The 22,679-nt window shown below is 58.3% G+C and overlaps 2 protein-coding genes across 22 annotated transcripts; one reads left to right on the forward strand and one right to left on the reverse strand.

Moving 5' to 3' along the window:
• Positions 1-541: 541 nt before the first annotated feature.
• On the reverse strand, positions 542-9,113 carry AKT1S1 (AKT1 substrate 1). 20 transcript variants are annotated; one of them, XM_078359496.1, is made up of 7 exons: positions 8,340-8,383; positions 5,714-5,837; positions 5,241-5,388; positions 4,415-4,800; positions 3,174-3,251; positions 2,918-3,087; positions 542-1,495 (listed from the first exon to the last, which is right to left on the reverse strand). In XM_078359496.1, exons 4-7 carry the CDS (start codon positions 4,791-4,793, stop codon positions 1,352-1,354), a joined length of 771 nt encoding a protein of 256 aa, XP_078215622.1. In that variant the 5' UTR covers positions 4,794-4,800; positions 5,241-5,388; positions 5,714-5,837; positions 8,340-8,383; the 3' UTR covers positions 542-1,351. The 20 variants fall into 20 exon arrangements, with proteins under 20 accessions (XP_078215622.1, XP_078215619.1, XP_078215628.1 ...); XM_078359493.1 differs by lacking the exon at positions 5,714-5,837 and adding an exon at positions 6,627-6,767; XM_078359502.1 differs by lacking the exon at positions 5,241-5,388 and adding an exon at positions 6,627-6,767.
• A 331-nt stretch (positions 9,114-9,444) lies between these two features.
• Positions 9,445-21,539, forward strand: TBC1D17 (TBC1 domain family member 17). Of its 2 annotated transcripts, none has more exons than XR_013530845.1 (17): positions 9,445-9,501; positions 9,917-10,015; positions 10,272-10,346; positions 12,757-12,880; positions 13,705-13,912; positions 14,477-14,588; positions 14,677-14,835; positions 15,482-15,610; positions 15,691-15,794; positions 16,362-16,456; positions 16,923-17,039; positions 17,216-17,316; positions 17,414-17,513; positions 20,236-20,333; positions 20,488-20,604; positions 20,937-21,097; positions 21,190-21,539. XR_013530845.1 is itself a non-coding variant. In XM_002762387.5 (17 exons), the coding sequence occupies exons 1-17, from the start codon at positions 9,481-9,483 to the stop codon at positions 21,388-21,390; spliced, it is 1,947 nt and encodes a 648-aa protein (XP_002762433.4). In that variant the 5' UTR covers positions 9,445-9,480; the 3' UTR covers positions 21,391-21,539. The 2 variants fall into 2 exon arrangements, 1 of the variants encoding a protein (XP_002762433.4); XM_002762387.5 differs by having other exon boundaries at positions 21,011-21,097.
• The last annotated feature ends 1,140 nt before the right edge of the window (positions 21,540-22,679 follow it).

A 22,679-nucleotide genomic window follows, 5' to 3' on the forward strand; every position in this document is an offset into this window, starting at 1 on the left:
TCGGCCTCCCAGCGCGGGCTGATAGGCGTGAGGCACCAAGCCCAGCTGCTCCAGTCTTCTTTTAACTAGACTCCCGGCCGGAGTTCCTGGTTTTGCTAGTGAATATGTGGGCTCTGGCTCCAACACTCACCCTCTCAAGATTGGGGTTCCATGGTCACACAAGACTGGAATGGTCTCCACCCCGATTTCGTATCTATAAAATGGGCACAGAGCCATGTGCGGTCACATCTGTAATTCCAGCACTTTGGGAAGCAGACGGGGGTGGATAATTTGAGGTCAGTAGTTCGAGACCAGCCTGACCAACATGGCGAAACCCTGTTTCTACTAACAATACAAAAATTAGCCCGGCGGTAGTGGCGCGCCCCTGCAATGCCAGCTACTGGGGACGTTGAGGCAGGAGAATTGCTTGAACCTGAGGGACAGTGGGACCCTGTCTCAAAATTTAAAAATAAAATGGGCACAGCAATTCCAACCCCCAGCTGTTCACTGATAATCAGACGCCGTAATTCGGTTTTAGAACATGTTCAACGAACACTCAAAACACAGAGGTAAAACTTTAATCTCAGAGCGCCCTTCCCAACTGCCGGTCCCCCAACCCCTCACTCTCTCCCCCACACCAGGGCCGGAGAGTGAGGCCCCCTGCCTCCCGCCTTGGGTGGACGAGGGCCCTTTAAGGCACCTGTGGAGGTGGGGAGCGAGGGTTGGGAGCTGGTACCATCCTGGATGCAGGGACGGGCTTTGATTGGCAGGCTGTTGTGGCGATGGATGGAACCAATGAAAGGGGGTGTCAGCCGCAGGGACAGTTTGGGGCCATCCCTGAGGGGGTCAGGGGAGAAGCAGTCAGGACTTGGGCAAAAACGACCCTAGCCCCCGTAGTGTAAGGAACGTAAATCGAAGGCCCCAGGCCAATTCTGGGAACAGGAGGGCTTGGCCATGCCCCCAGGAAGCTGGAGCTAATCAGGAGGGAGAACTCAAGCCCTTTACAAGATTCGAGCCAATCAAAAAAAAAGAACTGCCCAGCGACTAGGGGATGGAACCAATGCCGTGCGACCGAAGGCCTTGTCGCTAGGCAGAAAACAACGGAGTGGACCCGTTTAGGGCTTAGAACTGAGAGAGCCAATCCCTTAATAGAAGGAATCTGTCGCTGGGCAGAGAGAGGCAATCGAGAAAAGGGGCATATCCCGCTCCTCGGCGCTGGAAGTCGCGGGCTGGAAGGGCAGCGGGGACTGGCAGACACTGGTCAATCCTGGAGGGCTCCCAGATCAGCCTCGGCTTGGCGGGCCCCGGGCATGGGGCGGGGACGTAGTGTGGGGTGGAGCGTACGCGGCCCGGGACGTTCCCGCCCCGGGCCTCAGTATTTCCGCTTCAGCTTCTGGAAGTCGCTGGTATTAAGCCGCGGCCGTGGCAGGTCCCCGAAGACCTGGGTGTCCTCGGCCTCCCGCAACACCAGTGCGCGCATACTCGCCGCGATGCGGTCCAAGTCCGGAGAGGAGGGCTGCGGGGACGGCAACAGGGCGAGGTCGGCGCCAGCATGGCCACCCCTGCACCCACACGCAGCCTGGGCGCGCACCCTGGCTCCAAGCCCACTCCTAGCACGTCCCCGCCCCCCGGCCACTTGTGCCCTGAGATGCCCACTGCTAGCAGTGCTCTTCCCCGTCTTGCTCTGCGTAGGAACACTTCTTACCTGGTTCAGACACCTCCTCCAGGAAGCCTTCCTGCCCTTCCCCCCCGCCTCCCCTTCTTGGCCTGGGACATTGCTTCCTACACACTGGAAGTGCTGTTGTCTGCTGGCCATTAAGGCTGCGTGCACTGCCTCATGTCTGAGGATCTGGGCTGGGGTTTCAGTCATGTTCCAATCAGATCTCTGCTGCTAATTAGCTGGGAGCAAGAGGTTTTGCTTCCCTAGGCCTCAGTCTCCCCTTCTGAGAAATGGGGTGGGCAGCAGGATCTCTGTGAGGGCTGAGATAATCAGCTGTTATTGCTGTATCATGTGGCCCCTGCTGTACAGAAAGCGTCCCTCCCTGTGTCAGCCCCCACCAAGGAGCGGTCCTGCCATTCTGCCTGCAGCTCCAGCACCTGGTCCTGCCTCCACTACAGCCCCGACACCTGAGCTGGGCCTGTTCCCTTGCAGGATGGGACCCAGAGACCCAGATCAGGAACTGGACCTGACCAGGGGGAGGCCAGAGCATCCAATGAGCTGTGTTGCTGTGCGTCCCAAGCACAGACAGCAGCAGCAGGCAGACCCTGTCTGCACCGGGCCTGGTTCCTGCTCTTCAGCGCCCACTGCCTCGTGGAGGAAGGAGGTAGGGAGGACGTGACCACTGTGACTGCTGGTTTACACATGAGGACACTGAGGTCTGAGAGCATGGACTGTGGGGACCCAGGCCACCTCCCTCAAAGCCCACAGCTCCTTCCTGAAAGGCAGCTGGATTCCAGTCCCAGCTCTGCCCCTCAGGGAAGTCACATGTCCTCTTACTGCCTCAGTGAGGGGTGAGGAGGACCCACCCAGGCTAGCCCAGCCCAGGAGCTTCAAACAGGGATGAACGAGACCGGGGGGTGGGACAAATTCTGCAAAGAGCCGGGAATGTGCAGGGTGGGGATGGGAGGTGATCTGAACTCTCCAAGCTTCAGTTTCCCCATCTAGAGGGAATGCCTGTGCCTTGCCCAGAGCAAGTGTTCTACAAATGAAGACGCTCCTGGAAAGGAGAGGGCTTCTCTGTAAGGCACTAGGACACACGGTAAGGCCGCAGTTGTTAAAACTGCAAGGCTTGGGCCCAAGAACTTGCTTCTTGAGTTTGAGGGGAGGATTCAGTCAGCTTATGGGTGGAAAGTAGCATCCATGCCAGAGGGCTTCCTGGAGGAAGTGGCTCAGAGCCCTTCCAGCTGCCCTCCCTACCTCCCCCCATTTGCCCCTTACCGGCCCATTCTCCTCATCCGATGACCGTGCCTCTGTCCTCTTCTCCTTGAAGGCCCAGACGGGCACAGACACAGGCAGGGACTTGGCATACTGCTGTGTGGGCAGGGCTGAGGCTGGGGGGACTGAGCAGGTCGGGGGCCCAGTGGGGGTCTCCTCACTCAGGCTGCCATCTGAAAGCGAGGGTAAATTTCAGCGTCTGTGTCTTTGTGCCAGCCACCCACCTCCAGGTAGGGAGGGGACCACCCAGGACACTCACCATCTGTGCTCTCGGGGTCCGACTCACAGAAAGGGGGAAGGTCCTGGAGGGTGGCATCCTCATCCATCACGAAGAGCCCTGTGGATGGTGTGAGTGAGAGGCCCGGGCCAGTGGGCGCCTGGCCATGCTCCGTGTGCCCTCCTCCCCAGCCACGGCCCCGACCATGGTCCCCGCCTCCCTGCTGAGACCCACTTCCTTCACCTCGAAAACCCTTCCCCTAGCCACCTGCCTGGTCATCGGCAGAAACACACCCTCTATGCATCTGTCACCTTCTCGGCTACACACGACGTAGCTAACAGGAAACCGCTACGATCTGTTCGGGACGATGGGACTGAAAATACAGCCTGAGAGAAATACGGGATGACCGTGACCTCTGTTGACAAAGGAGACCTGGAGGCCCAGAGGGGTTAAGTCACTTGTCGGAGGTCCCATGGCTACTAAGGGACACCACCAGGATTTGAACTCAGGATGCCTGCCCTCCCCCATGTGGATTTTCTCCCACAACAGGTAGGAGGCCAGCCATTAGTAATTACAGCCGAGCGCTGTGGCTCACGCCTGTAATCCCAGCTCTTAGGGAGGCAGAGGTGGAAGAATAGCTTGAGCCCAAGAGTTCGAGACCCGCCTGGGCAATATAGTGAGACCCCGTTCTCCACAAAAAGGAAAAAAACAAAAAGACAAAAAAAAAGTAATAACAAAAAAGGACCTCCTAGTTACTGATCAAACTCCTACTCACTCCTCAAAGCCCTAGTGTTACAACCCAACCTCTGGAAGTATTCAACCCCCAGATGCCCCCCACAACAGCTGAATGGGGGGCTTCCTCAGATGTCTGCTGCATCCCTGACAGCTCTTCCACTCCTATCTTGACTTCCAGTCATCGTGGAAATGACTCTGGTTCTACTTATGCCCTGCTCCAGAACCCCCCGACCCTCATCAGGACTCCAATTCCTTGGCTAGACTGGAAGCCCCTTGAAAAGGGCCAAAGTCTGCTCTGTGTCCCTGTGGCTACCACTTCTAGCACAGAGCTGGCTCCAGGACCAGTAAGGCTCAGAGCGGGGAAGGGATTGGCTTCAGATCACACAGCAAGTCCCAGGCAAGCCTGTCTGGCTCTGGGGTCCTGAGACCGCATCTCGATGGAAGTACTCAGGACTAAGCAGGTCCCACCACCCCAGACCCCAGGAAAGCCTCCAGCGGGTACCTTGTCAAACGCTGGGCTGCCCCTGCCCCTGTGCACGCCCTCTCACCTCCGTCATCACCGACGTCCAGTCGCTCCCCGGAGGTCTCTGTCTCTGTGGGCTCATCCTCATCCTCCTCGTTGTCCTCCCTTGCCAGGGCAGGCTGGGGCAGGCTGGGTGTGGGGTCGGGTGACTGCGGTGCTGGTGGGGGCGCAGGAGGCCGGGCGGCGGCAGCAGCCCTGTGGGCCAGCGCGATGTCGTGGAGGCAGCGGCGCGCCGCCTCAGCCAGTGCTCCTCGGCCATGGGCAGCATAGGCACAGGGACCCGGGCGGGGTGGTGGCGGTGGGGCTGCAGTCAGCAGCACCAGCTCCGTGCCAGTCCGGGCCCGGAAGCGTTCAGCGGCCCCCACCACGGCCTCCCACAGCTCCTCGGGACGCCCCGATGCCATCCGCGCCCTGCGGCCAGAGCAGGACAGAGGGGGCTGAGGCTTGGCTGCCTCCACCACCCACCCAGGGTGTCCGCCTGTTCCCTGGATGGCACTCACCCCCTCCACCCACCCACCCACCCACCCAGGGTATCTGCCTATTCCCTGGATGGCACTCACTCCCTCCACCACCCACCCAGGGTGTCTGCCTGTTCCCTGGATGGCACTCACCCCCTCCACCCACCTTGTCCCAGGGGTGCTGCGTGTCCTCCCCAAACCTGCTACTCTCCAGATTCTCACCATCCAGCCCTCCCTCGCAGTCCCAGGCCCCAGCGAGCCATCAGCCCCAGCCCCATTCCTCCTGCCACCCCGCTCCTTGCCCTTTGGCCCTGCCCTGGCCTCTGTGGGAGCCGCCAGCCACATGTGAGTGGGGAGTCGCAGCAGAGAGGATGCTGAGAGGCAAGCCCGTACCTGATTCTGAAGGCTGAGTACAAAAAAGCAGAACAGACAGGCACGGTGGCTCACACCTGCAATCTCAGCACCTTGGGAGGCCACGGCAGGTGGATCACTGAGCCCAGGAGTTCGAGATCAGCCTGGGCAACATGTTGAGATCCCGTCTCTATTAAAAAAAAAAAAAAAAAAATTATCTGCTTTGACTCTTTCGTCATGGTTTTTGGAAAATGTGGAATTCCACGTGGAGCTTGCACGTCTCATCCACAGCGTGGTGCCCAAGTCCCAGGGGGGTCCTTCTGCACCTGGAGCTCCTGCTACTCCTCGCCAGAGTCCTCAGGACAGGGTCCCTGGCCCTCAGCCTGGCCCTGGAGGCCCCGTGTGTTCTAGCCATCCCTGGCTCCTGGGCCATCCTGCCTCCACAGCCTTCAGACAACACGGACCCCCCAAACCCTGGATCACTCGTGCTCCGTTCCCCACCTACCTGCACTCACCCCTAGATCCAGCCAGTTTCCTCCCTGGGGGGGGTCCCACCATGTCTGAGTGGCCACCTCCCCAGCACTCTTCCTTCCAGAGGGAATTGGCTGGTTCCACGACTGAGGCCTCAGAGAGTCAGGGCTGAACAAGGGGAAGAAATGGTGCTGGGATTGCTCTGTGCGGGGAAATCCCTGTGGCTTTTTCTACAAGACTGCTCTGGCAGGTCCTCTGTCGTCCCTGATCACCCAGGGTGCAGCAGATGACTTCAGGAGCCCACCCGATGCCCTGGGCTTCCTCCATGAGCGCTCATGTCACCTGAACTTGTGACAGCTGTACCCCGCTGCCTCCTGCATCAGACTGTGAATTCCCCTGAAATAAGGGATTTGTGTTCACAGGACAGGTTGGCCCCAAGCAGACAAAGCAGGGGGCATCTCCTTACCCGGTGAGATGATCGAGGGCAAGGGTCCTTGCCCTGTCTCAAACCTGCTGTGTGACCTTGGACTGCTCATTCACTAGCCCTCTCTGTGCCTCACTTTCTTTCCCTTTAACCAGAGTAGCTGAGCCAGAGCTGTTGGGCTTTGGAAGAGGCTCCTTGGGGAGGCAGTGAGCACACCATCACTGCAGGGATTCAGGCAGAGCTGTGGTCCAGCATGCCAGGGTTAAGGGAGCAGGGAGTCCCGGGTTGGAATGAAACTTGCAGGCCCTTTATGACTCACGATCGTGTTTACTGAGCAGCTACTCAGTGCTGGGATTCCACATCTGGCATTCCCCCCCCACCCCGCATCTGACTCACTCAGTCCAAAGCCCCGAGGGAAGGAAGAGGTTTATCCAGCACTTCCCAGAAGCCATGCCAGGACCAAAGACGGGCTCAACCTTCTCATCCCACCCTTTTACCTAAGCTATGAGGCAGGAGCCATAGCTACAGCTCACCCCACTTTGCAGTCGCGAACTCAGGCCCAGGGACAGTCAGCACCTTGAAGGGCCCCACAACTGGAAGAGGGAGGGCTGGGATCTGGACTCCGACGATCTAATCCAGAGCCTGTTCCAAATTCTGATCGCCATCCTACCTGCCTTTAGGAGGACAGATGTTGGCCAGGCACTGTGGCTCGCACCTGTAATCCCAGCACTTTGAGAGACTGAGGCTGGTGGATCATAAGGTCAGAAGTTCAAGACCAGCCTGACCAATATGCTGAAACCTGGTGTCTACTAAAAATACAAAAATTAGCTGGGTGTGGTGGAGCGCACCTGTAGTCCCAGCTACTTGGGAGGCTGTGGCAGAAGTATCGCTTGAACCCGGGAGAAGGAGGTTGCAGTGAGCCAAGATGGCACCACTGCATTCTAAGCCTCGGCGACAGAGCAAGACTCCGTCTCAAAAAAACAAAAAACCAAAACAGATCTCCTAATGTAGATGGCAAAGTGAGGCTCAGAACTTACGACACTGGCCAGAAAGCACAAGCTACACAGGGCACAAGTGGAGCTGAAACTGATGACTGCTCAGCCCCAAAACCCCACTGAACCGGGGGGTACCCAGTGTCTCCAACACACCCCCATGTCCTTCCCACCTGATGAAGGAGGAAACTGAGGCTCAAAGCAAGGAAGTGGCTAGTCCAGAGTCAACTGCCTGCCCGTGCTAGGCCTGGGGCTCTCATTTCCACGCGCCCTCAGCCCCTAATGACATGAGAAGAGGGGGGAGCGGGGGGAGCGGGGGGTCCGGGAAGAGAATGTCAGGATGAAACTCCCTCCCTGTACTCAATCTTGGAGTAGCCACGAGACTGAAGAGAGTGAAATGGGGTGAGTGGGTTGTGAGGGTTCCCCCAACTCAGGAGACATGAGCAAAAAGGACAGGGCGATTTCCACAGGCCTTTCTGCCGAGGTCCAGGGACACCCTGCAGTCTGTTCCCCGACAGGAGAATAACCAAGACCTGGGGGTACTCCTTACCCTTCAGCTTCTAGAGGAGGTCCGGGCTCCTCCAAGGAGCTGAGAGTTGGAGGAAGAACCCGCCCCGATGGACGAGTCTCGTTTAAGATCAGGTAGAGATGAGAGGAAGGTGGGACGTGTTCCCCACAAGAGGGAGGGGGCACGATGTAGAGTGTTAAGGAGAGGGGTGTAAACACCCCCGCTCGTCGAAATTTTAGTGCCCCTCACCCCAAGATGTGAGGAACCCTAGAGTGCACGCGGTAGCCGTGGGTGGGGTGAGTGTCTGGGGCCAGGTTCGGGCGCCCAGAGACCTCCCAACCTCACCCGGGGTCGAGGGAGGATCCACAGGACGAGGAAAAAAACAGGAAATCCCGCCCAGGCGGAGGCCAGGACCGGAAGTCCCGCCTTTGGACGGGTGAGGGGGCGCCCCGAGGCCCCCCGAGCCATCCCCCGACCCCGTGGACATGGTCCACGGCCCAAGTAGGGATCCCAGGGGTTCTGGACATCGCAAAGTGAGGCTGTCTACGATTTGCCTCGGGTCAGTCAGGACGATTCCCACGGGCGATCCCCTTCCAGCGCTCTGCAAAGGGTCGCTGGCCAACCTCTCCCCTCTGATCTATGCAGGCCATACCCCTCCCGTGAGCCGCTCGCCCTCCCAGCGCCCCGCTGCCTCTGGACGGCCAAATCCTCCCCACACCGCGGTTCACAACGCCGCCTCCACTCACGTGCCCGTAGCCAGCATGGCCGGCCCGGCGCCGTCGCCGCCCTCAAAAGACATGGCGGCGCCTTGCGTCACGTCCGTGGAGTTACCTCGCCTCCTCTTCGCATACTCCGCCTCCCTTATCGGGGCCGCCCGAGATCAAGATGGCGGCCACAGGGGCTTCATCCGAACTAGTGGGCAATCGCGAGAGCAGCGTGCCCATAAGAAAAATGGCGAAAGAAAGGCTTTAGTTTTCGCGCCTGGAGTAGTTCCATTTGCCCCTAACAATAATGGCCGCTCTCACACGCTCATTCATGAATACTGTAAACGAAGGCAAGTGACCTGACATCCCTCACCCACAATAAACTTCTCCGACAAAAGTGGAGGAAATCGGTGCCCGTTAACAACATGGCAGCCGACCGGGCTTAATCAGCCCATAGTGTATATGGGTTCTCTCTCCCTCCAACCTGCTCCCACATTCAGCACCAACGCTGGCAAAGATCCAACACGACAGCATTTCTTGCTTAGATTTGCCAGGCTTCAAGATGGTGGCTCAGCCCGCTTTCTCGCGACGGTGACTCAGAAATTTCCTCTGGGGCCGCTTCGTTTCCCAGGACACTGACGGCTTCATCTCGTCATCCCGAATCCCTCAGTGCCTCTTGTGGTGTACAGCTCCTCTCACCTCTTCTTCTCTTATCCGTTCTGCTCTTCCAAGCACCTCTCTGTCGCGCAGAGATGGGACTGCCCCGCATTAACATGGCCTCAGCCGGCCTTAGGCCGTGCCCTCGAGCAAAATGGCACCTCCTTGGCTTCGATTCCAGCATACAATATGGAGAAGGAAGTAAGCGTTTGGAGGCGTGCTTGCCCAGGTGGTGCAGCTCTCAGACCCTCCCACTTGTTTACTTCGTGGCGAGAGGGAGAACACTGCGCCTGCGCACACTCCGCGGCCAGCTCCACCTTCGGCGTCTGCGCCACGTGACTCCGATTCGCCCTTGAGGTTCCAGTGGAATAACCCCCTTCTGAAAGATGGTTTCACCCAGTCCGGCTCTAGAACGGGTCGGGGCGCTACCACTGTCCGGCCTGGAGGGGAACTGTTTTCTCCGGAAGTGACAACACGCTGACTCGGAAAAGGAGGAGGCGGGGCAGTGGGGCCTTCGGCGGCGGCTATGGAAGGAGCCGGCTACAGGGTAAGCACTGAGGGCGCTTTCCCTCGCTTAAGTCTATGCGAAACGCCCCGTCTAATGGTCAGCTCCGCCCTCAGCCTTTGCGCGTGCTCCTGAGAGTCCGGCACGGCCTTGGCAAACACCGATCTCTCATAAACGCGCCGTCACCCTCCCGTCCACTACCCCATGGGAGAACCTCTCATGGCCCCGCCCCCGGCTCAGGCGACTCCTTGGGCCCCGCCCCCTGCGGAACGCACGCCCGCCTCCGAACGCTGGCTGGACCACTCTCCCCGCCCTGGTCCCGGGGCAATGGCTCTCCTGGCCCCGCCCCCTGAGGGTGGCTCCTCCCGGCCCCCGTCCTTATTGGCTCCCCTGGGCCGGTCCCCTCGCGTGTCGCCCTCGCTTGGGCCCCAAATCTCGCTGGTTCCCCCCAACCCAGGTGGTATTTGAGAAGGGCGGAGTGTACCTGCACACCAGCGCTAAGAAGTATCAGGATCGAGACTCCCTCATCGCTGGTGTCATCCGTGTCGTGGAAAAGGTGCGCTGGGAGGGAGCAGGGCTTGTGCCCGCTCCGAGCGGGATGCAGGCGCTCTGGGATGCAGGCGGCAACTGGAGAAGTTTGGTCTGGCGCTCAGCAGAGGGACCTGAAGAAGGCTGGGGGTGGGAACTGGAATGAGGGGCGGGGCTTTGAAAGGAAGAGGGTAGAAACCGGGAAAGTTAGGAAATTTGCTACGGAAAGTTTTGGGAATGTGGTTTAGGGAACGCCTCTAACCGCTCCTCCCTCATTCCCCTAGGACAATGACGTCCTCCTGCACTGGGCTCCTGTAGAGGAGGCTGGAGATTCTACCCAAATCATCTTCTCCAAGAAGGTAGGCTCCACCCCCTTTGCCCTTCTCCACTCGCTTTTTTTTTTTTTTTAATGAAGACGGGGGTTTCACCATGTTGGCCAGGCTGGTCTTGAACTCCTGACCTCAGGTGATCCACCCGCCTCGGCCTCCCAACGTGCTGAGATTACAAAGGCGTGAGCCACAGCGCCCGGCCCACTTTTTTCTTTTTTTTAAGAGACAGGGTGTCGCTATGTTGCCCAGGCTAGAGTGCAGTGGCTATTCACAGGCGCGGTCGCACTACTGATCAGCACTGGAGTTTTGACCTTGTCCGTTTGTGACCGGGGCCGGTACACCCCTCCTTAGGCAACCTGGTGGTCCCCCGCTCCTGGGAGATCACCATATTGATGCCAGCCTTAGTTCGGACACTCGATCGGCATAGCGCACTATAGCCCAGAACTCCAGGGCTCAAGTGATCCCCCAACTCAGCCTTCCGAGTAGATGGGACTCAGGCTCGCGCCACTGCGCTGGCTCCACTGGCTTTTTTCTAGGTCTGTGCTGTTGGAAGTGATTTGGGGGACCTGAGTATAATCCCAGACCTACTTGTGGGGCATGTGTGACCCTAGTGGGCTCGGGTACTCTTTGCTTCTCAGCTTCCTCCTTTCTGTGAAATGGGCAGAGGATGCCCGTTCCAAGAAAAAGAGCAAGGACCTTGAGGTGCATGGTGTTGGGGACAGCTGACCCCTCTCTCCCTTTGCTTCTTGGGAAATCCCTGCCAGGGTGCAAGATGACAGCTCAACCTATGGATTCGAGTTGCTTGAAGGGGAGTGGCGTTTCCTCTGGTGCCAGAGGACAGGGCCTGACAGCCCACCCACCCACTTCACCACTGCTCTTGTCTTCCCCTTCTTTATATGTCCTGGGACTTCCCATGGCTGGACCCTGTCCTGGGAAACTCTGGGATCCAGAGATGAGTCAGATCCAGACCCACCTAAGCCCTCACGCTTACTCTCTTTGAGAAACTGACAGATGAGGTCGAAAAGGCTAGGAGGTGTTGGAACATGGGTTTGAATCCAGTCATTCTGATCCCAGATCGCTTCCTGGGAAAGCAGACCTTTGAGCTGGGACTCAAAGTATATGAAAGGACAAGACAGTATTTCAGGGACAGCAGAAGAGCCCTCAAGGCACACGGAGAAGTTGGATGCCTCTTTTTTTTTTTTTTTTTTTAAAGAGATGGAGTCTCGCTCTATTGCCAGGCTGGAGTACAGTGGCACAATCTTGGCTCACTGCAACCTCTGCCTCCAGGGTTCAAGCGATTCTCCTCCCTCAGCTTCCCAAGTAGCTGGGACTACAGGCGCCTGCCACCACACCCAGCTAATTTTTGTGTTGTAGAGACAGGGTTTCACGATGTTGGCCAAGATGGTCTCGATCTCTTGACCTCGTGATCTGCCCGCCTTGGCCTCCCACAGTGCTGGGATTACAGGCATGAGCCACCGCACCCAGCCTGTAGAGCGTTTTTTTTTTTTTGTGGGGAATGAGACCTCCATTGGAACTGTTAAGTTCCACCCAGGGTCAGGAAATCAACTCAGCACCAAAGCACTAGTGACCAGACACTGGAAGACTGAGCTGGCCACCTGGCCACCCATGCTGCCCCAGGGCAGGAGGATGAAGATGAAGATGAGTCTTTTTTTTTTTTTTTGAGACGGAGTTTCGCTGTTGTTACCCAGGCTGGAGTGCAATGACACAATCTCGGCTCACCGCAACCTCCGCCTTCTGGGTTCAAGCAATTCTCCTGCTTCAGCGTCCCGAGTAGCTGGGACTACAGGCAGGCACCACCATGCCCAGCTAATATTTGTATTTGTAGTAGAGACGGGGTTTCACCATGTTGACTAGGATGGTCTCGATCTCTTGACCTCGTGATCCACCCGCCTGGGCCTCCCAAAGTGCTGGGATTATAGGCGTGAGCCACCGCGCCCAGCTGAAGATGAGTCTTTACCTCCTTGCTCCACAGCCAAACACAGCTTAGGCACCTGGAAATTGCCTTAAGTCATTTCTGCTTTTCAGGTGTGCCTGCCTGTGGTTGGTGGAATTTGTCTTGTGTTTTGGATTCTAGCTGCAAGGCAACCTGGGAAGTGTAGTTTTTTTTAAGAGTCTCACTATCTCAAAGGGTGGAAAGTGGTATCTGACCGTGGTTTTGTTTTGTATTGTCCTAACGAGTACCAACAATGTACGTTAAACACTCTACAGTCTGACTGCAGAGCCAGACTTGACCAGGAGACATGGGGTCAAGTCCTGGCTCTCTCTGGCTGCATTGGGTGACCCTGAGCAAGTGCTGTACCTTCTTTGTGTCTCAGTTTCCCTCTTTGGTCACTGGGGCTCTCTTCCAGGGTAGCCTCAAGGCTCAGATCTGGAAACTGAATCCACAGCACCTTACTGTCTGCTCCTTTCTTCCCCGAAGGACTCCAGTGGGGGTGATTCCTGCACTTCTGAGGAGGAACCCACCTTTGATCCCGGCTATGAACCCGACTGGGCTGTCATCAGCACTGTGCGGCCACAGCCCCGACACTCAGAGCCCACGAGAGGTAGGCTGAGGAGGTGGTCCTCTGTAGGCATGTGTGGGCCAGATAGGACACATCTTGTTCTCAGTGGTCATGGCCCCAAGGGCTTTGCTGCCCACAGTTGAGAAGGCCACCAGTCACCACCTTCCAGTCCCAGGATCATGGACGTGAATGGGGGTACAGGACCGTCCCAGCCCAGGGTAGCATAACCAGTGTCTCTAATGTTGCAGCCTTGCTCATCCTGCTGGGCTTCCAGATTGGCTGTGGGTGCCCCCACACGAGGTTTGCCTCTGAGGTTTGAGGCTGTGGGGGCAGGGTGATTTGCACCATCCTGGGGTTATGCAGGGTTCACGGGACATCTAGAGAAGGCACATGGCCCCTCTGGGGAATGGAGACCCCTTCCAGGAAGAGGTGATGCCAGAGCTTGGCACTGAGGGACACTTGAGAGTTTCTCTTCTGGCAGAGAGAGTAGCTTGTGCAAGTCAGAGGCAGGCGGCCCTGGTGTGTTTAGGGAGACGCTGGCCTTTGTTGTAGCTCAAGTGTGGAATTTGGAGTGAAAACGGGTTGGAGGTAAGATAGGCGGGGAAAAGGGACGGACTTGAGGGGCCTCAAGTGCCAGGTTGGGGAATAGGTCCTTGCCCTGCAGGTCAGGGGGTGCCTAGGAAGGTTCTGGAACAGGCATATGTGCACTGGGCTCCCTTCCCATCTTACTCTTTTGTGCTTCCGAGGAATGTGAGGCCAGAGACTAGGGGGTGGCTGGTGGCGGGGCCTCAGGGTACCTGTGCCGAAGGGGCGTCCTGGGGTGAGGTTGGAAGGCCGCCTCCCCCAGCACAGCGCCGTCTCCCTAGGTGCAGAGCCCAGCTCCCCCCCGGGCTCCTGGGCCTTCTCAGTGAGTCTAGGGGAGCTCAAGTCCATCCGCCGCTCCAAGCCGGGCCTCAGCTGGGCCTACCTGGTTCTGGTGACCCAGGCCGGAGGCTCCCTGCCTGCTCTGCACTTCCACCGCGGGGGCACCCGTGCCCTGCTCCGTGTCCTCAGCCGCTACCTGCTGTTGGCCAGGTGAGCTCTTTCCCAGTGCTGGGCCTTTAACTGGGCCCAGCCCTCCCTGGCTGCTGCGTGATCCCTTGCAGCTGTGAAAGAAACACAACTCGCACTGATTTAAAGGAAAGCAGAGAGTTGACCAGTACATGTAACTGAGAAATCGAAGCGGAGTGTTGATTTCAGACAGGACCCAGGTCCTAAAATGTTGGAAACAGTTACCCTTTTTCCCTCTGAGTTTGTCATTCTCTGGGCCCCCAGCATCCCTGGCCTAACAACCCCACTGGATAGAAAGCACCTCTTTCCCCACATTCCAAGAAGATCCCAGAGCTGCCTCTCATTGGTTCGTCCCTGAGTCAGTCACCCTGGCCCAGAAGGTGAAATGCACTCACTGGCCAGGCCTGAGTCCTGTGCCCACCCCTGGGATCTAGCTCTGGCCCCGCTGTAACAGCATCCCCAGAAATGAGGGATTCTCCAGGGGCGATTGGGATGCTGCGGCTGGAACGGATGTTGGGCGAGCACAGCCAGCCTGGGACACTGGGCCCCTACCTGTGCGTCACCTGTGCGTCACCTCCCACCTCCCAGCTCCCCGCAGGACTCCCGCCTCTACCTTGTCTTCCCCCACGACTCCTCTGCCCTGTCCAACTCCTTCCACCACCTGCAGCTCTTTGACCAGGACAGCTCCAATGTGGTGTCTGTGAGTGTCCCGGCATCAGGCCCGGCGGGTGTGGGCAGGGACGGACGAGAAGGGGTGGGCCGTGATCTTCCTTTGGCCTCGTCCCCAGCGCTTCCTCCAGGATCCCTACTCCACCACCTTTAGCAGCTTCTCCCGAGTGACCAACTTCTTCCGGGGCGCTCTGCAGCCGCAGCCCGAGGGCGCCTCCTCCGACCTTCCCCCGCCGCCGGATGATGAGCCTGAGCCTGGGTTCGAGGTCATTTCCTGTGTGAGTAGTGAGTGGGCCCTCCCTGTCGGCTCTGGCCGTGTCTCCTGGATGCGTGAGTTCTTCGCTGGGTCTCAGTTTCCTCCCTGGTAAACCGGGGATGGTAATGGGACCGCCTCAGGGTGCATAAGGACAGCTCTGCCATGCACAGTGAGCACCTGCTTGCTCTTATTATTGGGGCAACCCTCCTAACTGGGGGGTGACTTGGCTGCTCAGCCCCAGGAAAGGCTGCTGCCTGCCCCTGAATGTTAGTCATCCAAAACCTAAGAAGTGCTCTGAGGCCGGGTGCAGTGGCTCATGCCTGTAATCCCAGCACTTTGGGAGCCTGAGGCAGGTGGATCATGAGGTCAGGAGATCAAGACCACCCTGGCCAACTTGGTGAAACCCCGTCTCTACTAAAAATACAAAAATTAGCCAGGTGTGGTGGCACATGCCACCATGCGCCCAGCTACTTGGGAGGCTGAGGCAAGAGAATGGCTTAAACCCAGGAGGTGGAGCCTGAAGCCAGCGGAGATTGTGCCACTGCACTCCAGCCTGGGCGACTGAGCCAGACTCCATCTCAAAAATAAAAAAAAAGAAAGAAGTGCTCTGTGCTGGTGGACTGAAGCTGCCCCACTGAACCCCAGGCTCATTTGCCCTCTACCCATAGGTGGAGCTGGGGCCTCGGCCAACCGTGGAGCGGGGCCCTCCAGTCACAGAGGAGGAGTGGACGCGCCATGTGGGCCCCGAGGGCCGCCTGCAGCAGGTCCCAGAGCTGAAGAATCGGATCTTCTCGGGGGTGAGTGCCAGGGCAGGTGGGAGGATGGGCCAGGGCCGGAACAAGGGCCCACTGAGCTGTCTGTCCCCTCGCATCTCCAGGGTCTGAGCCCCGGCTTGCGGCGCGAGGCGTGGAAGTTTCTCCTGGGGTACCTAAGCTGGGAGGGCACAGCCGAGGAGCACAAGGCCCATGTACGCAAGAAAACGTGAGTCCTCAGGAGGCCCTGCCCTGCTAGGCACCAGTGGGCAAGTTCTGTGGATGCTGGTTTTGGGCCCACTGTATCTGGGCACCATCCTGAGCCTGTGGAATATGGCAATGAACAAGCCAGACCCGTCCTCGCTGCTGTTCTGTCTCCATTGCAGTTTTCATTCCTGTGCCATACTGTTTTAATGATCACAGTTTTCCAGCATGTTTTATAACCTAAGGAGGGCCTGTCTTTCCTCATTCCTGGTGTAGGTAATGTACTTGCCAGGCTCTGAGGATGCAGCAGTGCTGGACAGTTCCCTGTCCCTGGTACCCTATCCAGCAGTGGGGAGGGGTGTGTGTGTGTGACAGATTTTCACCAAAAGCCCACAAGGATTTCTGTGTAGTGAGAGGTGTGGTAGGAAGGTGAAGCATAAGGGATGGTGGCAAGAATGACGAGGTGACCTGCTTGGGTCTGTGTAGTCAGGGAGGGGCTCTGCAGGGCTGATCAGGGAGGTGGTGCCAGGCCGGGAGGTCTCCCAGTGCTGCAGAGTGGTGGTCTCACATCTTGCTTCCCTCCACCCCTCAGAGATGAGTATTTCCGCATGAAGCTGCAGTGGAAATCTGTGAGCCCCGAGCAGGAGCGGAGAAACTCACTCCTGCATGGATATCGCAGCCTCATCGGTCGGTGTCAGGGGTGGCGCTCAGGGTGGATGGGAGCAGGGAACAGCAGGAGGGCCTCGGGCACCGGTTCGAGGGGCAGATACAGGGAGCCCCCTGCCTCCCAAGACCAGGGAGAGGGCATCTGGGAGGGAAGCAGCGAGGACCATGGGGGAGTGGTCCCAGGGAGCAAGGCTCGTGAAGGGACGGGGAAGAGGAGGAGCTGGCTGCCTTGGGCCCAGTCTCAGCTCTGTCAATGATGCCTCATGATCTTGGCAAGTGACTTTGCCTCCCTGGGCTTCAGTGTCCCCCACTGTGAGAGGATATAGCCAGCTGGTAAGCGGGAGGCAGGAGCATCAGTGAGAGTTTCTAGAACCAGCTCCGCTTCTCCCCCTGGAGCGAGTGTTGCGCTGGGGGCTGGCCCTGGTGGCCAGCAGGGATGGGCCTCTCTACTCTTCTAACCTTTGCATCCTGTGCCCGGTCCCCGCAGAGAGAGACGTGAGCCGCACTGACAGGAACAACAAGTTCTACGAGGGTCCCGAGAACCCGGGGCTGGGCCTGCTGAACGATATCCTCCTCACCTACTGCATGTACCACTTTGACCTCGGTGGGCGCCAGGCCAGAGGCGGGCGGGGATGGGCGGGGCCGGGCGGGGCAGGGTGGGGCCGGGGGGGGGGCCGGGCGGGGCCGGGGGGCTGGGCGGGGCCGGGGGGCTGGGCGGGGCAGGGCGGGGCCGGGGGAGCACTGCGGGCCTCGCTGTAGCCTGACCGCTTGTCTCCCCAGGCTACGTCCAGGGCATGAGTGACCTGCTCTCCCCGATCCTCTACGTCATTCAGAATGAGGTGGATGCCTTCTGGTGTTTCTGTGGCTTCATGGAGCTCGTGGTGAGGCTTGGGTAGGGCTGGGACTCGGGCCCATGGAGCGATCAGGGGGCCTGGCACCTCACAGAGCCTGCCCTCCTTCCCCGCTTCCATCCCACAGCAAGGGAACTTTGAAGAGAGCCAGGAGACCATGAAACGGCAGCTCGGGTGCCTGCTGCTGCTCCTGAGGGTGCTGGACCCACCGCTCTGTGACTTCCTGGGTACGTCTCTCGGGCGGGTGGGCAGGAGCCACTGGGGCCGAAGACCTGGACAGAGTCTCAGTAGCAGCCACAGGTGGTGTTCTGGACATTGAGTCCTGATCCAAAAAAGAGAAACATCCCCACGAGACCTAGAACGCAGAGGCAGAATTGCTGTTTGAAGCAAAATGTCACCAAATGCAGACACACGGGCACGCTGGCTCGCCCTGCCCTCAGGCTCACCTCCATCCTGTGTGGCCTTTACCTCTAGCTTCACCTGCTGGCCACTTTACAGAAATAAGGACCCGGGCATTCCTGCCACTTCTTGTCTCCACCTGACTGTGGCTCACCTTGAACCAGGAATCGGAAACTGGTTCTCTGGGCCCAAAGGCTGGAGGTGCTGCATCCTGCCTTTAGTGTTTTTTATTCTTCACCCGGGCACGGTGGCTCACGCCTGTAATCCCAGCACTTTGGGAGGCCGAGGCAGGTAGATCACCTGAGGTCAGGAGTTCGAGACCAGCCTGACCAACATGGAGAAACCCCCGACTCTACTAAAAATAGAAAATTAGCCGGGGCGTGGTGGCATATGCCTGTGATTCCCAGCTATTTGGGAGGCTGTAGCATGAACCTGGGAGGCGGAGATTGCTATGAGCCAAAATGGGGCCAGTGCACTCCAGCCTGGGCAACAAGAGCAAAACTCTGTCTCAGAAAAAGGAAAACAAAATTTTATTCTTCATTCCTTGGTCAGTGTAAAAACTGCAGGAAATTCAGATGAAGAAAAAAAAAGTAAGGCGGGGTGTGGTGGTTCCCACCTGTAATCCCAGTGCTTTGGGAGTCCGAGGCGGGAGGATCACTTGAGCCAAGGAGTTTGAGACCAGCCTGGGCAACATTGGGAGAACAGAAAAAGATGGAGAAACTACAAAAAAAAAATTTAAAAATGGGCCTGGGCACAATGTAATCCCAGCACTTGGGGAGGCCGTTCAGGTGGGTCACTTGCGACCAGGATTTCCAGACCAGCCTGGGCAACATAGCAAAACTCTGTCTCTACTAAAAATACAAAAAAAAATTAGCCAGCTTTGGTGGCACATGTCAGTAATCGCAGCTACTGGTGAGGCTGAGGCACAAGAATCACAGGTGATGGTTAGCAGTCAGCAGAGACTGTGCCACTGCACTCTAGCCTGGGAAACAGTGGGGGTCGGGGCAGGCCAGGTGTGGTGGCACACGCCTGTAATCCAGCACTTTGGGAGGCCAAGGTGGGTGGATCACAAACACTTGAAGTCAGGAGTTTGCGACCAGCCCGGCCAACATGGTGTGAAACCCCATCTCTACTAAAAATATAAAAATTAGCTGGGCTTGGTGCACGCCTGTAGTCCCAGCTACTCAGGAGGCTGAGGCAGGAGAATCCCTTGAGCTGAGGTCGCACCACTGCACTTCAGCCTGGGCAACAGAGCGAGCCTGTCTCAAAAAGAAGAAAGCAAGTTCAAGCTGCTGTTGGTAACGTGCTTCTTTTTGAGTGCAGACCGTGACGATCATAAGTTCTTATTTATGGACATTTCCTCACTGACACTTTAGGACCCCCAGGAAGGGAACTGAGATATTCTAGCCTCATCTTACTGATGAGGAAACTTAGTCATGAAGAGCCTCACTCCCTGTGGCCCAAGGAGAGGCCACCTCTGTGTCATTCAGAGTCTTCTCAGACATCACTTTTCTTGACAGATGGTGTTCTGTCCACCTGCAAGATGTGGCAGAACTGACTTCACCTGCTGGAGATGCGGGTCCTTTGCAGTCTTTTTCTTTTTTTTTTTTTTTTTTTTGAGACGGAGTTTCGCTTGTTACCCAGGCTGGAGTGCAATGGCGCGATCTCGGCTCACCGCAACCTCTGCCTCCTGGGTTCAAGCAATTCTCCTGCCTCAGCCTCCCGAGTAGCTGGGATTACAGGCACGCGCCACCACGCCCAGCTAATTTTTTGTATTTTTAGTAGAGACGGGGTTTCACCATGTTGACCAGGATGGTCTCGATCTCTTGACCTCGTGATCCACCCGCCTCGGCCACCCAAAGTGCTGGGATTACAGGCGTGAGCCACCGCGCCCAGCAGTTTTTGTTTTTGTTTATTTTTTGAGATGGAGTCTCGCTCTCACCCAGGCTGGAGTGCAATGGCTTGATCTTGGCCCACTGCAACCCCTGCCTCCCAGGTTCAAGCAATTCTCCTGCCTCAGCCTCCCAAGTAGCTGGGATTACAGGTGAGCGACACGTGCCTGGCTAATTTTTGTATTTTTAGTAGAGATGGGGTTTCACCATGTTGGCCAGGCTGGTCTTGAACTCCTGATGTAGGTGATCCACCCGCCTTGGCCTCCCAAAGTGCTGGGGTTACGGACGTGAGCCACCCCACCCAGCCCTCAGCTTAAATTCTTGCTAATAAAAATTTGGATCTAGGAGTGCCAGTTTCCTTAGTTCTCACCGGCAGCAGGCACTGAGGTCAGGTTCCTCTGGTGTGCTGGGCACCCTGCCTCCCTTCCACGTCCGTGGAAGATGTGGAAATATAATAACACATTTCTTCTTCTGGAAAGTGGGACGAAGGAGGGCAAGGTGGTCTGGGTTCAGAGCTGCTCCTGCTTCACCTCCGAGGGTCCCAAACCCGGCATAAGTCGCTTGCCTAGACTTGGGAAGGGTCCTCCAACCAGGATGGCTTCTTAGACTCTCAGTCCCAGCGCTGGACAAGGCTGAGTGGGCTCCATGTCCTCCTCAGATTCCCAGGACTCTGGTTCTCTCTGCTTCTGCTTCCGGTGGCTGCTGATCTGGTTCAAGCGGGAATTCCCCTTCCTGGATGTCCTTCGGCTGTGGGAGGTGGGCCAGCCAGTTTGGGGAGGGAAGCCTGAAGGGGTGGGCTCTGCCACCTGTGGGAGAGGATGGGAGGTCAGGCGGAGAGGGGCAGACCCTGGTGGGACCTCAGGCCCAGGCTGGGCCATGACCCCTCCCTCCCTCTGTCCCGCATCCCCAGGTACTGTGGACAGGGCTCCCTGGCCCCAATCTGCACCTGCTGGTGGCCTGCGCCATCCTGGACATGGAGCGGGACACCCTCATGCTGTCCGGCTTCGGCTCCAATGAGATCCTCAAGGTGAGGCGCCGGCTCCCTCCCGCGCCCCCCTCCACCCACCCAGAGCTGGGCGCGTCCAGGGCCGCAGTACCCCGGGGGAGCAGGTGCTCAATGTGGGATTATTGAAAGCTTGGTTAGCTGAGCGCGCCGTCGGGGTGGGGCCGAATGGGTTTCTCTCCCGGTCCCTTGCCTGCTCCCAGCCAGGTCCTCACAGGGCGGGTGGGTGGGGACCTGCCCTCCCCCAGTACGTGCTTAGAATGCTCCCGGAGGCCTGAGAAGCCTGACTCTCCCAGCCCCCAGCGTGCCTCCGAGCCCCCAGAGGGCCAGCCCGGTGTGTCTTCATTGTTCCTCAGCACGAGGCACAGAGTGGGCGCTCGGGCGGAGGTGGCTGAGTGCTGGCTGGCGCCTGACCCACCCCCTCCCGCAGCACATCAACGAGCTGACAATGAAGCTGAGTGTGGAGGACGTGCTGACCCGCGCCGAGGCCCTGCACCGCCAGCTGACCGCCTGCCCGGTGAGTGTCCGCCCGCCCCGCAGCGCCCCTGCCCGAACCCCGCCCCTATCTCACCATCACCTGCTTTTCACCGCCCTCGCCCCCGCCTCTAGGAGCTGCCCCACAACGTGCAGGAGATCCTGGGGCTGGCGCCGCCCGCAGAGCCCCACAGCCCCTCGCCCACCGCGTCTCCCCTGCCGCTGTCGCCCACCCGGGCCCCGCCCTCCCCGCCGCCCCCCGCAGACACAGCCCCGCAGCCCGACAGCAGCCTGGAGATCCTGCCAGAGGAGGAGGACGACGGCGCCGACTCCTAACCCCGCCAGGCAGCCTCGCTCTGCACAGGCACTTTAGCCCGCGCCGGAGGCCAGGGACACCTGCGAGGGGGCGGGTGGGTTCCGCCCCCGGCCGCCCCCGCCGCCCTCCTGATAAACTGGCTTCATTAAACTGACACTTCTCTTGTGCAGTTGGCTTCATCTTAGTGGGGGAAGCTGCCACGTGGGCTCCGACCTTGGTGGGGATTGTGGCTCGGCAGAGCCTAGGGTGGATGATTGGGGTTTGTGGAGGCAGGGCTCCCTGAGTTGCCTGATTTTATTTATTTATTTATTTTTTAAGACGGAGTTTCGCTCTTGTTACCCAGGCTGGAGTGCAATGGCGCGATCTCGGCTCACCGCAACCTCCGCCTCCTGGGTTCAGGCAATTCTCCTCCCTCAGCCTCCTGAGTAGCTGGGACTACAGACACGCGCCACCATGCCCAGCTAATTTTTTTGTATATTTAGTAGAGACGGGGTTTCACCATGTTGACCAGGATGGTCTCGATCTCTTGAGCTCGTGATCCACCCGCCTCAGCCTCCCAAAGTGCTGGGATTATAGGCGTGAGCCACCGCGCCTGGCGATTTGTTTTATGAGATGGAGTCCTGCTCTCACTCAGGCTGGAGTGCAGTGGCAGATCTCGGCTCACTGCAGCCTCTGCCTCCCGGGTTCAAGCAATTCTCCTGTCTCGGCCTCCCAAGTAGATGGGCCTACAGGCGTGCACCACCACACCCGGCTGATTTTTATATTTTTGTTAGAGGCAGGGTATCACCATGTTGGCCAGGCCGCACTTGAACTCCTGACCTCAAGTGATTTGCCTGCCTCGACCTCCCAAAGTGCTGGGATTACAATCGTGAGCTACGTCGCCCGGCTTGACTGGGGATTTTGGAGGAGTGGAGTGAAGATGGGGTGCTCAGGGCTGCGGCTGCGACCTGGTACCTGCGTGGGAACACTTCCCAGACATAACCAAGGTGGAAAGGCCTGCAAAGCTGCACGCCGAGTCTGCCCTTCCAGCTGCTGCTTCTGAGAAAAATCGCCTGTTCAGGCAGCCACTGTCGGCCGGGCTGTTAATAGCGTTAGGGCCCATCTGTGCTTCAGCTTCGTGACAGTTGGAGATGGTCTCCATGACTGCCATTTCCCGGTGGTGCAGGGAGTCCGTCCTGTTCCCTCTGCATGTCCCCCCTCCTGTGGAGCCCCACTCTCCAGGAAGAAGTGAGGGACAGATTGTGGAAGGCTCCAGGATAGGCGCGGCGCCTGCTAACTGCAGGGCTAGGGGTTCCAATGCAGGCAAATT

This window comes from Callithrix jacchus, chromosome 22 (genome assembly GCF_049354715.1).
Source record: "Callithrix jacchus isolate 240 chromosome 22, calJac240_pri, whole genome shotgun sequence".
In the NCBI taxonomy this organism is placed as follows: Eukaryota; Metazoa; Chordata; class Mammalia; order Primates; family Cebidae; genus Callithrix; species Callithrix jacchus.

Coding starts and splice junctions, on each gene's coding strand:
- AKT1S1 (XM_002762386.7), bottom strand. CDS start 8,392: ATGTCTTTTGAGGGCGGCGACGGCGCCGGGCCGGCCATGCTGGCTACG. Junction 4,801..8,339: donor GCCATGCTGGCTACGGGCAC/GTGAGTGGAGGC, acceptor CTCTGGCCGCAG/GGCGCGGATGGCATCGGGGC. Junction 3,088..3,173: donor GGACCCCGAGAGCACAGATG/GTGAGTGTCCTG, acceptor CCTCGCTTTCAG/ATGGCAGCCTGAGTGAGGAG.
- TBC1D17 (XM_002762387.5), top strand. CDS start 9,481: ATGGAAGGAGCCGGCTACAGG. Junction 10,016..10,271: donor TCATCCGTGTCGTGGAAAAG/GTGCGCTGGGAG, acceptor TCATTCCCCTAG/GACAATGACGTCCTCCTGCA. Junction 15,795..16,361: donor GCCCATGTACGCAAGAAAAC/GTGAGTCCTCAG, acceptor TCCACCCCTCAG/AGATGAGTATTTCCGCATGA.